The sequence below is a fragment of the Lissotriton helveticus genome, chromosome 1_1 (assembly GCF_964261635.1).
Source record: "Lissotriton helveticus chromosome 1_1, aLisHel1.1, whole genome shotgun sequence".
Classification (NCBI taxonomy): domain Eukaryota; kingdom Metazoa; phylum Chordata; class Amphibia; order Caudata; family Salamandridae; genus Lissotriton; species Lissotriton helveticus.
The window spans coordinates 1,768,111,278-1,768,129,215 of record NC_136057.1 but is presented as its reverse complement, the minus strand read 5'-3'; the positions used below and the strand labels follow the sequence as shown (position 1 = coordinate 1,768,129,215).

The 17,938-nt window shown below is 47.8% G+C and overlaps 1 protein-coding gene across 1 annotated transcript in view; it reads right to left on the bottom strand.

The window, feature by feature from the left end:
* LOC144752100 (complement C3-like) overlaps positions 1-17,938 on the bottom strand; it is a 1,799,539-nt gene that overhangs the window by 384,446 nt on the left and 1,397,155 nt on the right. Inside the window, exon 28 of the mRNA XM_078640046.1 lies at positions 8,718-8,868. Within this exon, the coding sequence (XP_078496172.1) occupies positions 8,718-8,868 (151 nt within the window). The remainder of the gene's footprint in view (positions 1-8,717; positions 8,869-17,938) is intronic.

Genomic DNA, 17,938 nt, shown 5'->3' with positions numbered 1-17,938 from the left:
CCTCCCTTCTGTGGACGTATGGGCTCCTTGAACTGACAGTTTATTGACTCTCTGAAACTGTGCCTTAGAGGAGTTCATGGAGGTTTTTATTTGTTCTGTAAAACACTTTACTTCAAGGACAAGCCTTTTATAATGAGCAGTGCAAGATTTGTATTTGTCTCTCTCTAAAGCATTGTAATCTTTCCTCCATAATTGCTCTTGTCTCCTGCATTTTTGCTTTGCGATTCTCAAGGAGTTGTTAAACCACATAACTGTAGGATTGCACCTTTTGGCCTTTTTTAATTTAGGGGAGCTAATGTACCAGCTGCTGTCCGAAGCCAACCTGTATAGTTATCCACCCTTAGCTCTAGGTTGATACTATCTTCTGGCTGCGAGTTGGCCAAGAAGGACCTTGTATATGGGTCGAGGACCTTATGCCAGGTCGGAGAAAGAACTTGTTTGTTAGTTTATCTATTACTTACAGAATTAGTGGGAAGCTGAAAGTCCCAGAGGATGGCCTTCTGATCCGACCATGTTAATGGTAATATGGAGGGATTGGAAAGAAATGGGTTATTAGAGAAAAAAACATCAATCATGTGTATGACCTGATGTGTGGGACCAGTGACAAACTGGGCTATCAAACAGCGACCCAGTGTCTCGGCATGATTTATTTGGCAAATGGGAATTCAAATCAGCTAGTAAAGAAAAATCAGGTTCAATTGCCAGGAATCCCAAGGATAGTTCAAAGGGCTGAATAAATGCACTTCTGTGTCCTGTGGACGATAAATCAACAGCCTGTTAAACGTTTAGGAATTTGTCATCACAATTGTCTGAGAAGATGGTGGTGAAAACTGCTGAAAGCTGCTCCCAATATATGACAGCTAATCCACCCCCACGTATACCACGTCTATCAAGTCTGAGGTATACCCCACAGGGACAGTTGCTATCATTTCTGGACCTGCTGCTTGGTATGCCCAGGTTTCAGTAAAAAAAGCAATATCAATGTTGTCTGACTCAATGAATTCAGCTGCCTCCAAATGATGTTTTACTAGCGATCAGGCATTTATAAGGGTGCACCTGACTTTCTGAAGCTGGGGTCCCTCTGTTGTTGTGGACAGTGAGGAGTGGACATTGTAAGTGACATGGTCTACAAAATTAGTCTTTCAAACCTGACAGTGAGGGAGGATGCTATCTATATTAACCAAGTAAATTAAAGGGCCGGAGTGGGACTTCACTACTTGTCTTAGTCATAAAAGCGTGTCCCTAGAATAAGACTCATGTTGCACTGGCTGGGGGCCCGAACTACCAGGCGGACCAGCCCTGGTCGTGGTCCAGGCACGGTGGGTGCTGATGGGCTTGCCTTTGGTGCATCAGTGGGGTGCCAGCTGGGTGCGTCTGGTGTGTGGACACGTCCTCCAGGGCCTTAAGTAGCATATGTCATGAAAGGGGCATGTCCAGGGCATGCCAGGAGGTGCGAGCGTGAAGCCAATTAAACCAGGTGAGGCAAATTTAAAAATAGTAATGGGGTCCAGCAGCCCCTTTGTTGCTCGTAGGCTCCCCTGCAGGGTGCAAACACTGGTAAATTAAAGTGAACAAATTTAAAAAGTGAGAAAATAACCCATAAAAACAGTAAACAACAGTAAAAACGGGCTGTGACGAAGCCAGACAACTCCGAAAACTGCACCAAGGTACATACAAGGAACTTAAAAGCAGGAATGGAAATCAAGTCAGTTCTCTGACCTTTTCAGGTGGATTGTCAGTGATGTCATTTAATGTCATGAAGAAGTCATATGTGGGGTCATCATAAGCAGGACATTGTGGGGGTAGCAGCTATAGTTAGCTCAGTAAACTACAACTGGTGAATTTCATATTTTGCCTGGATTTAAACCTTCGTTTTTATATTATTACAACTCCTACCTATAACGTCACTTTATTCTTAGTTTTTTCAGTATATTTCTAGTTTTTTTTTAACATAATCTAAAATCTTATTACCCTTCCTAACTATAATGTCACTTTAATGTTTGTTTTTTCAGTGAATTTCTAGAGGTTTTTTAAGGTAAATAAAGATCTCATTAACATACATTACTATCACGTCACTTTAACTGTTGCTTTTTTCCATAAATTTCAGTTTTTTTATCATATTCATCCAACTCTGCTGCTGACTGGGCACAGCTTTTGGCCATGTGGGGGGGGCAAGGGGCGAAGGACGGGTGACCACACAGCCTTGATGTTGTCATAGGGCCTCGCCGAATCTAACCACCCAAGGGTGGGAAACTCTCTGCCTCCCACTGCCTTTAGCTCTTTGAGACTGGAGGATGGCCACAGGGCATAGCCTGTGGCCACATCCTGTACCCAATCCTCCTGCCACGCACAGCCTTCAGCCATGCACAGCAGGGTTTGGGCCAGGCTGGGTCTACAACCAAGCCCTACGTCCAGCTCCATCTGTAGAAGACAGTGGATACTTTTGTATGTGTTTTAAAAAAATTTTTGCTGTTCAATTTGTTTTGCCATCTTCAAAAATTATTTTTGTTTTTTCACAGAGACCTGGCCCAACGCCAACTCCGCACCCGACATCAACATCACCATCCGGGACAGATACAAGATCCAGAGGAAGGACCACCCAAATCAGCAGGGAGGGGGCCTCACCATCGCCCACAAGAACACCCCCGTCCCACCCCCTCCAGAGAAACCTTCCCCTCCGCCAATCACCTGCCCTTCCAGATCCAGACCAGCCCCAACTCCATGCTCCGGGGAACCCTCGTCTACAGACCCTCGGCCCTCGGGCACCATTTGCCTCTACCCTCACCGACTTCATCGCACCCACGCCATTGCCACAATGAACTACATAATTATCGGAGACCTGAACTTCCACCTCAACAACGCCAGCGACCCCAACTACACCACCCTTCATTACAACCTTGCACACATCGGACTCAAACAACTCGTCTCTACACCAACCGACAGGGCAGGACACACCCTCAACCACATCTTTGCAGCAGGTAACAACGTTCACTTCAGCCACACAACACAACCCCCATGGACCGACCACTACTGCGTACATTTCACCATTGACACACCCAGGTCACCCAAACCAGCCCCACACCCTCCACGAAGGAACTGGAGCAAGGTCACCGACGACCAACTCAACCCCGCCCTCACCTGAAACTGCCACACTTCGGCATCAGACGCTGACATCGCAGCCAGAAAGCTCCACACTTGGATCTCCAAATGCGCAGACGAGCTTGCCCGCTAAGCAACCCTGACAAACAGTGCCCCAGGAAAGCCGCCTGGTTCACCACCGACCTCCAAGAAGCCAGACACACCTGCAGACACCTGGAGAAGAACTGGAGAAACACTGAGACACCTGAAAACCACACCACCTACAAGGATGTCATGACGGACTACCACAACCAAATCAGAACCACCAGGAGGACCTTCAGCCACACCAAAATCCTCGCCAACTCCACCAACTCCAAGGAACTCTTCACTGTCACCCAGGAATTCACCAACCCTCGCAGCGGACACCACAGACATCAAACCGTCCCAAGACCTCTGCGACAAGCTTGGAACATACTTCAACCGCAAGATCAAAAATGCCTACGACAACTTCATTGGCCTTCCACCGGCCGCCACAGCCGGCCCACCCCCAGAAGCACCGGCCAGCCCTCCATCTCCAACTGGACGGCAATCACAGTCGAAGACACCACCTCAGCCATAAAAGGCATCCACTCAGGGGCCCCTACCGACCCCTGCCCCACACACATCTACCACAACCATCGCATCCGAATTACAAGGCACCATCAACACTTCCCTTGAAACAGGCACCTTCCCAGATGACTAGAAACACGCAGAAGTCAGGCCCCTGCTCAAGCAGCCAACAACTGACCCCACCAATCTAAAAACCTACCGGCCCATCTCGCTCCTCCCCTTCGCAGCCAAAGATGCAGAGAAAACAGTCAACAAGGAACTGACACGATTCATCGAAGACAATGCCATCCTCGACCCGTCCTAATTCGGATTCCGAAGCAACTACAGAACAGGGACCGCCCTAATCGCCACCACAGATGACATCTGCACCCTCCTGGACCATGGCCATTCCACAGCCCTCATCCTGCTCGGCCTATCAGCAGCCTTCGACACCGTCTCCCACTGCACACTCGTCGCCATACTACACAATGCCGGCATGCAAGGAACAGCCCTAGACTGGATCTGATCATTCCTCATCGGAAGAAGCCAAAGAATTAGACTGCTGCCTTTCCTCTTGGATCCCACTGAAATAACCTGCGGAGTCCCACAGGGATCATCGCTGAGCCCGACCCTCTTCAACATCTACATGGCCCCCCTCACCGCCATCGTCCAACAACACGGCCTCAACATCGTCTCCTACGCTGATGACACCCAGATCATCCTCTCCCTCACCAAAGACACCACCAGACTCAACTTCCAGAAAGGAATGCAGGAGGTCGCCGCCTGGATGACCAATAGCTGCCTCAAGCTAAATGCTAAGAAGACAGAAGTCCTTGTGCTGGGAACCACCCCTTCAGCATGGGACAACACCTGGTGGCTGACAGCCCTTGGGAGCCCACCGACCCCCTCTGGCCAAGCCAAAAACCTTGGCATCGTACTTGACTCATCCCTCACCATGAACCAACAGTCACCATGCCGTCACATCCAGCTGCTTCAACACCCTCTGCATCCTGCGCAAAACCTTCAAATGAATCCCTCCGGAGTCAAGGAAGACAGTCACCCACGCACTCATCACCATCAAGTCCCCAGTCCGAAAACTCCAGACGATACAGAATACCGCCGCCTGACTCGTTCTCGGCATCCCCTGGCACAAACACATCAGCCAACACTTTCGAACGATCCACTGGCTCCCCGTGGGGGGAAGAATCACCTACAAAATTCTCACCCACACGGACAAACGCCTGCATAACACCGGACCCAAATACCTCAATGACAGAATCAACTTTCACGTACCCAAAAGGAACCTCTAATCTTCCAACGTCGCACTGGCCAAAACTCCACGCATCCGCAGAGCCAGAACAGGTGGAAGATCTCACATTGTGGCCAAAACCTTGAACAAGCTCCTGACAGACATCAGACTAATTATGGTGAGTTACTTGTTTCTGACAGGTATGCCTTTCACTATTCTGCAATGGTTTCACTCATTCGTGGGCAGCAGCTTGCTTATTGACATATAACTCTTCTCCCTGGCATTAGCCGACAGGTTTCTTGTAAGTCCTTTGTTTGTTTGATTTAAATACATTTCTCTTTAATCTCGCACATTTCCAAAGGTTAAACACTTGCTTTGTTTATGTTAAGAGAAACAAATGAGGAATTCTTCTGGTAGGTTTTAAAACAAAATTAACAGTTTCTTTTCTTATAGAATTTCTTTGAAATGACAGTTTGATTACCTCAACATTCTTGCTGCAGTGGCACGGTGTCTTCTTTAAATTTCTCAGTTACTTACAGTTGCTTTATGCCTATTATCACCTGTTTCATAGGATTAACTTGCGATTTGTTTTGTTGATTTGTCCTTCAAATTTGCGGCTAATTTCTTCAAGCTTTCTTGTGTTACTCCAGTTTCAAGTTGCTTTTCTTCATGTTACAGGCCGCAGTAAGGTGGGTTCTTGTTTGTGAGGTCTAGCTCGTGCTGCGCTGGTCTTCCTGGTCTTCTCTACTGGTCTGCTCCTCTGGTCTGGTCAGCACAGGATGTCGCCAAAATGTTGTAAGTAGATTAGGTAGGCAGCAGGACACGTCTTCAGGTTATTAAGATATATTTATTAAGATAGACAGCAGAACGGTAAACCTCACAGCTGACCAGACCATCAACTGGCAAGGCTGGAACGCTCACATACCAGATAGAACACTCTTAGGTACTATGGGAGATAGGTAAGATAGGAACACTAAGAAAGGACTACTGACACCAAGGAGCCATATTGAATGAAGTACAAATATACAACAACATTCATCACCATCAGAGAGATAAGCACCAGCATTGACGCAGCGTGTGTAAGTGGCACGCATGGCTCGTGAGAAAGAAAAACAAGCGCTGGCCGCCCCTCACGCACACCAGCACTGGTTGGTGAGCTGTTTAAAAGTAAAGCAAGAAGCGGCCTCCCTATTTAAGGAATAAAGCGCGGCTTGCAGCGGTGCAGCAATTGCAGAAAGCATGCGCTGCCCGCACCTCGCACACACTGGGACTGGTGAACAGCGGTGGAAAAGTAGTCCCGACATGAATAGATAAGGACGAGCAGCGGAACGAAACTGTAGTTGGTCGGTGCTGCTTCTTGCAAAACGGAAGCAGCACCAGAAGTGACGCATGAGATCACAAGCCAACGATAAGCACGGTAACAAAATTAATTCCAGAGTAAACGAATGGCAAGTGGCAATAGAAACTACCGGCAATAGGCGGAGTTTCACACAACACAAGAGATCACATGATGCCTCGTAGAAGCAGCGCATGCGCTGCCTATGCGAGACCTAAAAATTACTCTTCCTATGGGAAGTATGGCCTAACTATAACTACACAGTGGTGACCACCACTTTGTAAAATGTGACTGACCTCCCAATTCTTTGAAAAATATTTAGGGGTGTAAATGTATCATGGATCAGCAGGCAATAGGAATGGGAATCTAGGAGCTGTGTTAAGGACACTGAGAGGCTCCGTGGCATTTTAAAGATGCTCCAGTTACCTCCTTTGGGAGGGTGAACCTTACAAAGATGATTTTTCTGCCCAGATTATTTTATTTCTCGCCAAAATTATCAGTTTTGGTACCTGTTAAATTGTTTGGCAGCTCAGTTCACTGGTCTGCTAAATGATCTGAGTCACCCGGAGACAGGATCGCTCTAGACATGCTTAAGAACCCAATTAAAGCAGGAAACATGAGTGTCCCTGACTGCGAATTGTACTAACAAGGGACCCAAATACAATGGATAATGTGCTGGTTTGACTGATAAAATACAGAGGGGATGAGGCATGATGGAGAGGGAATTGAATCAGTGGTCACTGATTGCCCTCAATGACGAGACCAGCCAGATCCCAGAAGCTACCTATATTACTGTTCATTGTCCTGAGGTGCTGCAAGATGTGCTAAAATATTAATACCCCTCTCTATGTCCCAGAGTTACCCCTGATCGGCCTAATACACAGAGAGCCCACATCATTCTTTAATGTTGCGGAATTGATAAAGTGAACTTAAGAGGGTCTACTCACGGTCGGGGATTGCTTTGGAAATTAGTCAGTTAACCCACAGGAGTAGTTAGGATTGAAACATGACCTAGCACCAAGGCAAATTCTGAACCACACTTGTGAAATCATGGAACACTGGATTGAAGAAACACCCAATCCACACTGTACTGCAACTGCTCATGACAATAAGGAATGGCAGGCATTTAGTAACATGGCTCGACAAGGCACTTAATTGGATGGTATGAAAAGTGATGGTTAAAAACAAAGCGTGATGGGAGATGAACATGGGGCATGACACATTAGTTGCAGAATTGGACAGGCTACTGAACTATATACAAAAAGGTGTAATAGAATACAAGGCTCAAGTTTACTTTAAGTTTCTGCACCAGACATACCTTTCCGCAAGGAAAATAGTAGACCTGTTTGGTGGAGACCCGAGTCCTTGGTCCGAGATGCAGATTTTTTCCATATAGTATTGAATTGCCCTATAATACAAATTTACTGGGTTCAAATTACCTGCCATTTGGGTTGAGCTTTGGATAGGGAGATAGGTGTGACACCAGGGAGCTGTCTGCTGGGAGATTTCCTCTGCCCTACACCCAAACAGCAGGCAATATATTGGTAGGCCTTGCCTTGGTATTGGCTAGAAGGCATACTGCATTACCTGGAAGGTGAGACTAGGTCTTGCATATCTAACTTGACATCCGGACGTGAATCCCGGGGCCAGAGCAGAGAAAAAAACTCTGTGAGAGGTGACTCAGAGCATCACTAAATATTGTAGCCCAGCTCACAGCGTGACTTCTACTGAGACTTCTAATGGTGAACTGGGCATTAATGCAAGTGTCATCTCGCTTCAGTCTTCACAAAGACACATTTTAAAACTCTGAGGATAAAGTAGATAGTTAAAAGTACAATGCTGATACAGTATTCTTTTTTCCTCTTTATATATTCACTGTGCTTTATTTAAAAATGTATGCATTATTCTAAATGTATAAGCTTAGGATGCAATGGCATGCTTTCTTTCTCTCTTTCTTCGCTTAAACCAATTACGGTAATGCACAACACTCTGGTTTGAGCCAGAGTAAATCTGTTTTATCCCCAAAAATTATTCCCAGTGAAATACTTTGACAGAATATATTACAGGTTATGAGCCTGTTTAGTGTGGATTTGTGTGCAGTACAACGTAAGGCATCAGGGCGCTCCACATCCCGCACAATAAAAGTTGCAAATCACTCAGAGATAAAAAATAAACAAAATGTAGTCATCCTGAACCTAAAGAATACATTATTCAAATCCAGAAAGAGGACAATGTATTTACTTAGAATACTTTGTCAGTTGCTTCCTATATTAGGTAGTTGATTTTTGAATGATAGGCATGGAACCTCCGAAAAACACTTTACTGAAATTTGCTAATGAACTATAAATTGAATGATTGAAGGAAGTCAGCCTGACATAAATCATGGCTATGCAAGACTTTGGTTTTCAGCCAATCCGTTGCCGTGGTCAGCATGAAGATAATCTAGGACCCAATAAGAAATCTTACCGGTGGAATATTTGTCAATCACGTCATCTGCTCTTGGGCTGCCCATCAGAGCCAGGGCATATGAGGCTATCACAGTGCTGTAGGCTGTGTTCAGTGATGGCAGACGCCTCTCCAAATACTTCACTGCATTTTGCATTTTGTTATGGAAATCCTGAGATTAAAAGTTAGGAGAAAATCAAACAATGGACATTGATGGACACACAGGTAAAACATTTAATGGAACCTAAGGAAACATTTCCATTTTCCAAAGTGCAAAAAACATGGTAGTCACAGCGAGAATGCTATTTAGCATTGCACATAGATGATATTGAAGACATATAGAATTCTTGAAAACATTTCAGTCGAAATGAGTTCATTTACCATTAGGTCTCCAGTGACAACAAGCAAAAGGGGATTCCTTAGTGAGAAACAATTCTCGATCTGTTGGAAATTCTACAATGCATTGTATGTGTAACTTTTGCCTCCACTTTTCTTTCTGTTCAGTTTCTCGAAACACGGTTTGCATTCGGGCATTTCTCAGGGCTAAGTCCAGGGTCCTTTCCTTGTTTCCCTTGTTATTCCATTATGATTCAATAACCCTTTCTTTGGGCTCAAGTCATACTTCTCCAGGGATATCTCGCAAATGTTCTTTACCTTTCTCTCTCAAACTTCGAACTCATGTTTCTGCCTGTTTCTCATCTCTTATGGTCTAGAGGATCGCTCACTTTTTCCAACACAATCCCAAAAACTAAGGGGCAGATTTACAAGCCCTTTGTGACACTTTTGCACCACCATTGTGTAACTTATCTGATGCAGAGGCAGTGTGAACAATGCGCCACATTGCTGCCCTTTTACAACGTGACACATCTAGGAAGATGTGTAACTTTGTAAAGCCCTGTGTCAAATTAAACCTGTATCACGTATAATGTATGCAGGGTGGGAGTTCACACGCAGGAAAGCCTCGTAAAAGTGACGCAATGAAATCTACAAGTTTTCACTGCGCCACTTCTAGGATACCACTGCGTCAAAACCAGAAGCGGGCATAAGGAGTGACGCAGTACAATAAATATAGGCCTCAAAATGCATTGATGGAGTTGCGTCGTGCTTGCGACACAACTCCAGCAATGCATGAATTTTGGGGCAACAGATGCATCAGAATTCCTGACGCATCTGTCAATCCTTGTGCCATGGTGGGTCGTATTGTAAACTTGGCGCATCCATGGCGGCGCAAGGGTATCGCAGGCTGGCGCAGGGAAACTGACGCATCTCTACTGATGCATCAGTTTCTTGTAAGTCTGCCCCAACATCACCATGCCTGCTCAGCTCAGGCGTAAGGAATGATGCAAGGCTGTTTAAATGGGACAGACCTATCTGTTGTGGCACATTGCTGAAGTTGCATCGCTTTCATGAGCAACTCCAGCAATACGTCACTTTTGGCTCAACAGATGCATCAGAATTTCTGACGCATCTCTCAATCCTTGCACCATGGTGCGCCGTATAGTAAATGGGAAACAGCGTTTAAAACGCTGCCATTACATCGCGTTCCTTTAACAACACGGTCATTACAACGACCATGTTGTTAGAAAGCGATACCTTTACATTGCATGTCATTAGATCAACTTGCTGTAGGGGGGGAACTAACCTAAGGAATAGTATAATTTAGTATTCCAACACCTTCCCTACTGTTGCATACGCTGGAGTTGGAATAGTAAATTATACTAGTCCTACGTCCAGCGGGCTACCAACAGCAAGTTGATCTAATGACTTGAGATGTAAAGGTATTGCGTTCTAACAACACGGTCGTTGTAACAACTGCCTTGTAATAGAAAGTGTTGTTATAGCATGCAATGTAACATGCTATATTCATTGTAAATAGGGCGCATCCATGTTGACACACGGGTATTGCAGGTTGGCGCAGGGAAACTGACGCATCTGTATAGATGCTTCGGTTTCTTGTAAATCTGCCACAAAGTCTCTTTTCAATTTTATCACACATCCCTCTTTCTCCTACTATCTTTCAGTCACTACTGCACTAGTGCTTTTGCATTTTAGCTATCAGCCTTAGATATAGACTCAACTTTCTTTGCCAAATATCTTATTTTTAAAATCTATCATTTTAACCTCCATAATATGCAGAAAATGCAATCACTTTTTTTATTTTCTTTGAGACTCCTGCTTCAGATTCCTGCTTCTTCTCATCTAAACTACTACTGCTCGTACTGTGCCAGTCTCCCTAAACATATTACATCTCCGCTCCAGATTATCTAAAATTCTTATGTTCATCTTATATTATCTCTTATATATCATGCATACATCTCCCCTTGTCTTCCTCAGCTTTTTCCCTGACCTATGCTTCTTCTAATTGTTCTTTTGTGAATTTTTTCTGGATCCACATTATTCAGGTGTTTTTAGTTTCATATTGCATACTCCCCCTCTAAGTCTTCGCTCTCTTAATCTATTTCTCTTATGGGCTTCACCTCACTTTTATTTGTTCTCTTAGCACCAATACCGTGAATGCATTCTCGGTACTTAGCCGGAGTGCTTCAATCCTCCTAAGTTAAAAAAAAATATGAAAGCCCACCCTCTTGAGTTTTCTAATTGGTCTCCCTGACAGAAAGTTTTTTATTGTTATTTTCTTTGAATATTTTGAACCCCTTTTCAATTTCATTCTGTACTGGGTTTCGTCTAAAAGTACTATATCAAGTAAAATAAATAATTATTGTTAATTCCAGGATGTAGAGGCACACCAAGAACAAGGAGAAAAGATACCAGCGCAAGTCCTTTTCATACACAAGATAGAAGGTACCTGGGGCCTCATTTATGAAAAGGGACGCATCGCTGCGTGAAAACAGCGATGCGTCACTTTTCACTGCGCCCTCTTTGCGACACCAATGATGCATCATATTTACAGTATGACGTATCATTGCGCAAGGAGTTACAGATACCTCAGTATTTCTGACGTATCTGTATGGCGCAAAAGTGAGGCATTGCTGCAGTGTATCACAAAAGTGACGCAACTCCAGCAATGGGCCTGCGTCAGTCTTACGCCTGCTGTGAAGCAGGCGTAAGAAATTGACGCATCTGAGTCCTAGAAATGGCGCAGTGAAATCTCATAGATTTCACTGCGTCACTTCCATGACCCTTTCTTGCGTCAAAACGCCCCCCCTTGCATACATTATACCTTGCGCAGGTATAATGTGGCGCAGGGGTTTACAAAGTGACGCATCTACCTAGATGCGTCACTTTGTAAATATGGTGCAACAAGGCGCATTTTTTACGCCAGTGGTGCGTCACAAAAATTGACGCTCCAGTGGTGTAAAAGTGACGCACAGCCTCATAAATGAGGCCCCTGATCTCTAGAGCTGCCTCTGAAGGCAGGAACAGATACCTGGCTCACCTTCAACATATGCAAGGTACAGAGCAGTGGTTTGACAGATGCAGAAATCAATACACATACACATATCAATATTATACGAATTCAAGTTGATAGATGACTTTTTTTTAGAGATAAAAGCTAGACGTTTAAAACCAAAAGTCTGATATATAATCCACTCTATGGGATAGTTTCAACTTCAAACTGTTATTTGTTCATGTAACAGCATTGTTAAACCAGGACTATGTGTTAACCATGCTTTACCAAAACTGAGGACCGGATTACGATTTTGGTGGATGAGTTACGTCATCACAACGGTACCGAATATCCCATCCGCCGAAATATAATTCCCATTATACCCTATGGATTTATATTTCTGTGGATGGTACATCAGTCACCATTATGAACGAGTGGCTTTTTCTCTAAAACATGTCTTTGCCCCTCTTCTTTCCCCCTCTTTTTTTCTTATAGACCATCTTTATTAATTTTTCAAAACTGAAAACAAACAGTACAAAGCAAGCAATAAGATGCATCACGGATATGAAAGAAATCACACAATTCATTACATCAATTACTCCAGACCATAGTGATTCCACCCTTTGCCCCAGATTGTATTAAACTTTTGAGGGGGCAACATCTTGCCATTTAGATAGGCTCCTCCTGCTTCACACAGCAGCCCATGGCACTGCTCCAGGTAGACAATAAGGGCCTTCTAGTGGCGTTTCAGACTCATGCTATAACTCTTTATGCAGATAAGGTGCCCAGTCTATCCAGAGGCCAGTCTCCCTACGGGTCATTAAAGAAAGTGTGTTAAAGACAGCAGACCAATATGTTGCAATTACAAGACAAGTCCAGACCTTATCAAAGAAATCTCTATTCTCATACAGGCAGCAGAAGCACATAGCCGAAGAATGCCCATGGGCAAGCCAAAGACTAAGTGGTGTTAAGTAGGGCCATTTTTGTGTTTTTTCCAGTGGCCTTTGTAAAGGCCTCCTGCCTTTTTTCAAAGGCACAAAGAGATCCAGAGAGTTAATCACCAGGGATTATTAAATGCAGTGGATGCTGCGTTTCCCTAACGGCCTCATGTGGGTGTTGCCTTCCAGCAGACTGTTTTTAGCCAGAGAAGCTCAGTGGTGGAGCTTCTAAAATCTATATAATTGAGAATTATGGAGTTTAAACGCCACCTGCAGCTCTTAAAAACTACTTCATGTGAGACCCTTGATAAACAACCCTCAATCTTGAGATACAGATAAGATCCCTTTTATGAAATAACTCCAATTGCACCACATGTTCAAGCAAGTGGCCCAGCCAGACAGCATTCTCCATGGTAATCCTGTGGTCCCAACCCATCCATCGAACTGCGACCTCCAGGCCAGGTGCGCTACCCGGGAGAGCTCTGGGAAAGAGCAGGGAATGGGAGCTCCATATAAAATTCCCAAATTATTATCACATTCATTGCAGCAAACCTCAATCTCAACAAGTTACCTGAACTCCAATGCATTCCCAACCACTACCTCCAACAGAGAGTCAAAACAGATGGAGGTATTTGTGAAATAAATGCTCTCCTCTACCAGCCTTCCTGGGAAGATGTTTGCATGTGTTGTGGGGTAGAGTGGCGGACATATTGTCAGCCGTTCAATGCAATATAATGCCTACCTTCCAATGCTTAACCACAGATAGACAATATGCAGCAAAATACTAAATTGTCTGAAGCTTGGACAAGATCGACCTTTTGGGCAGGGCAGTTAGAGCCAGCGTGGTTCTTCGGAGTCCCACTTGGATTTGCTCCACAGGTTTTTTCACAGATGTCCAGTTCCTCATAGATATGTCATTAGATGGCTTTAGTCTGTTTGGAACAAAAGCAGACTTGGCCCTGGCAAGGTATAAGGAGAACTAGGCCAGTGCTAGCTCTCAAGGCCTCGATCCAACTGTGTGGCATATTCGCCAACAGCATCACCACTTTTGAGGCTTTGTTAGGGGATACCAACAGAGGTCATATTCATTTGGGCCTCAACAACAGTCCTCTCAAACCTTTCGAGGTGAAGGGAGGGGGGCAAGCCAACAACGTCCAGGCCAGAGGGCCAAACAATTACCCAGACCCCATCCCCTCTCAAATCACTCGATTAGAGGCCATATCACCTTTTACCTTCCCAAGTGGAGGAGCATTCCATCCAACCAATGGGTGCTCCAGCTCGTAGACCATGGTGCTCCCTACTCTTCCTGTCCCATCAACTGTTTATGACACACACAACACCTCCTGTAGGACCAGTTGTCCATACTCTGAGGAGAAGTTCAAGCTCATTTGGCCAAGGGAGCAATAAAAATGGTGTCGTTATCACAGATCAATATTTGTTGTTACTCCTGCCATTTCCTGGTGCTGACAAAGGATGGAGGTCTTCTTCTTATCCTTGATCTGCACCCATTGAATTTCTTCAAGACAAATTCAAAATCGTCACACTGGCCCAATGTCTGTCTGCCCTGGGTCCAGGAAGCTGGATGGTGGCATTGGATTTGCAGGAGCCTATATTAACAATCCCACATACACAGCTCTGAGGCTTCTTAGGCAATTGGTCTCCTGCATCCTGCTTATGAGCCATGCCAGATAAAATACTAGGTTTTGCAGTGGAATCTGAAGTTTTATTGAGGTCTGCACCAAGGGGATCTGTCAGAGTCCATCCAGGTGTCAGGGGAGGCTGCAAAAGACCTGCAGTGGTTGCTGTACGACTGCAATTGGACCAGCAGCAGACATCTCCAAATACCCAGCCAGAGCTAATGTCATGACAGATGCATCTTTGCTGGGTAGGGGAGGTCTATAGGAAAGATGGAGATCAGAAGACTCTGGTCTCTGATGGAAGCTCGCCTCCACATCAGCCTGCTGGAACTGCAACCGATTCACTTGGCACTGAAGCGTTCCTCCCAACCATAGAGGTGAAATGGGTAGGAGTTCTCACAAACAACAAAACTGTTATGTAGTAATGCAGCTAACAGGGAGTAGTGGGGTCATGGGTCCTGTGGCAGGAGGCTCTATGTCTCTGGATGTGGCTGAGGACGAGTGCATTTCTCTGATTGCTAAGCACCTGGAAGGATCTTAAAAAGTAAGGGCAGATGGGGGCGTGGCTTAGCTGGCTATGGAGTAAGACGTGACTCCTGGGAGCTCCGGCGGGCGCCCACTATTTTAAGCTATTACAAGCAGAGCTGGGGAGCCTCAGCACTTACCCTTGCGGGGGTCATCGGTGATGGTGCCCAGAATCGGCGGCAGGATGGCAGTGAGCGATCTGGCGGCGTCTTGACCGGAGGCGAAGCGGGAGACCCTGAGGACGGGGCGCGCAGTCAGCCATCTTGTGTGCCCCTGGCGGAGTCCTTCACTGGGTGATCCGCGAGGCCTTTGCGGAGTGGGGTCCTGACGGACTGGAGGTGAGGTAGCTTTGAGGCAGCAGCACCGATCCTTTCTGGTGCCGTCGACGAAGAGCTGCGGGTCGTGCGGCGGCGACCCCTGGAGTGGCGGAGAGAGGCTTTACAGTGGCCCGCTGCGGTCCTGCATGGAACCCGCCATTTTGTTGGAGAGTTGGCAGGGTCCTGATTCTGGCCCGTTGTAATCCTGTGCTGCGGCAGAAGCGGTGGAGGCGGCAGGCCCTGCAGCGGGGCCGACTGTGGTGGCCGGGACCTGACTTGCAGCTTTCGTGCCAAGGAGGACTGTGGCGACATCCCTCGGCGGGGCCGTGATCGGGGCCTGAGCTGCGGAGCCCGTCCGATTGACAACAGATACAGCGCAAAGGGGGGAGGTGCGACGGCCTGCAGCAGTCACCAGCCTCCGTGAGGCTTTCAACTGGGCCAACTCTGGAAGCGCTGACCTAGAGGGCCTGGCCTGGAGGTGGATGGGGGCTGCGATTGAGTGGCACGGCAGAGTGCGAGCGGCCCCCTCCGGCCTTGTGACTTGCAGCCTCCCCCCATACTCATCGGCCCTGGTGGCGGCTGTGGTACCTTGCTGAGGATTGCACCGGCGGTGGCAGAGAGCGCCACAGACGAAGAGAAACAGGGGCTCGGCGGGGCCCGTTGTGAGGGGACAGTAAGATGCGGACATTTCTGCGGCGGGTACGGCGCGGCTGGAGTCTGGGGGCTGAGAGGGAGTGGTGCAGCCACGAGAGCGCCGCCCACCATCTGCGGCTGCCTAAGTGGGGGTCCTAACGCATTGCCACAGCGTGCCGCTCCGGTTGGGACCCCAGTACCTCCGCGCTGGGTAGTCATATAGGTGGGGGGACTTGGACTGCACCCCTCGGGTGGCCATACACGGAGGCGCTGCCCTAACTCTGCGGGGGCCTGTGGATTCCTCTACGCTGGTGGCCTGCATCCCCTATGCTGCGGGGCTGGAGGGGCCCATATTGGGTACTACGGGATCGGGGATCACAGGAGAGCGGCATTGACAGAGCGCCCCCCCCGACCCCTATTGAAGATCCCTGCACCTGAGAGAGTGTGCACGGCCTGCGAGATCTGGCAGCCCACGACTGCAGCTCACCAACTGCTCTTGCGCCGGGGTCTATCACCCTTGGTGCTTGTGTGTTTCGTGCTCCTGCCTGTGACGGTCTCGGGAGACCAGTGCTGCAGCCCCCCCCCTTAGACTGAGTATCTTGCCGCCCACCTGCACGATACTGGGCGTGATATACCTGTGTTGAGGCCCTCATCTTGTGTGTACCCTCGGGGAGAATCAGCTACTGCAACTTCGCTGCGGGACCCCTTGACGACTCATCTTGGGGCGGACTGGGACCCTGGACTGCGGTGCTCCAGGGAGGGGGTTGAGAGGACTCTCTGCTAGGACTTGGATACTGCCTTCAACGACCCCGACTCTCGAGGTGCTGGTGGGCCGGGCGCGCCGCATCAACCCTGGCCATGACGCACTCCAAAGTGTGCAAGACTGAGGTGACAGAACCCCCCAGGGACAACTCGATGGTGGCGATGTGGGCAAAGTGGGGGCGGCGGCGCCGGTGGCGGAGGCGTCGCGGACCTCCGGGGACGCGGCCCTGGTGACGCAGGCATTCATGACGTCCTTTATGTCAGAGCTTAAAATGGAGATTGGCTCCCTTCGCTCTGAGGTCCACACTTGTGTGCGGGAGTTGCGCCGGTAGGTCACAGACTTGGGAGACCGTGTGGATGGTCTGGAGAAGACAGTTGATGCCCGCACTGAGGATCAAGAACTCCTGTGGCAACGCCTGGCGACGCTGGAGGAACAGCACATAGAGCTGCAGGTCAAGCAAGAAGATCTGGAGAATAGGAGCCGCCGGGACAACCTCCGCATCCGCGGAGTGCCTGTCGGAGAGGAAGGGAAGGATATCCTGACCTACATAGCGCAGCTCCTCCATGAGGTCTGGGGAGACGACGATGCCTCGCCACCGGCCCTGGACCGTGCCCATCGGGTCTCCAGACCGCCGGGGCGCCCGGAACTCCTTCCGGATATCCTGACGAGGGTCATTTTTCTTCACGGAGAAGGAGGCCATCCTGCAGGCTGCTCGAAGCAAGCCGGACCTTACTTTTAGGGGCCATAAAATTCAAATTTTCCAGGACCTGGCACCCGGGCCTTCAAACCAGTGACAGAAAAGCTGCGGGAACTGGGCATCGCTTACCAATGGGGCCATCCCTTTGCCCATATCTTCCAGTGGGAGACCAAACGAAGAGTCGTGAGGAAATTCGCTGAGGCGGCACAGCTCCTGCAACTGCCGACGTCGCCACCGGCGAGCCCGGCTCGCCTGCGTAGGCAGGAGTGTATCCCAGCCAAACTGACCTGGACCACGGTCCAACGACACCGACGTTCACCTCGCGTGGATGAGCAGGCCGCCTCCCAGTCTAAGCAAGACATTATTGCCCACATTAAATCCTT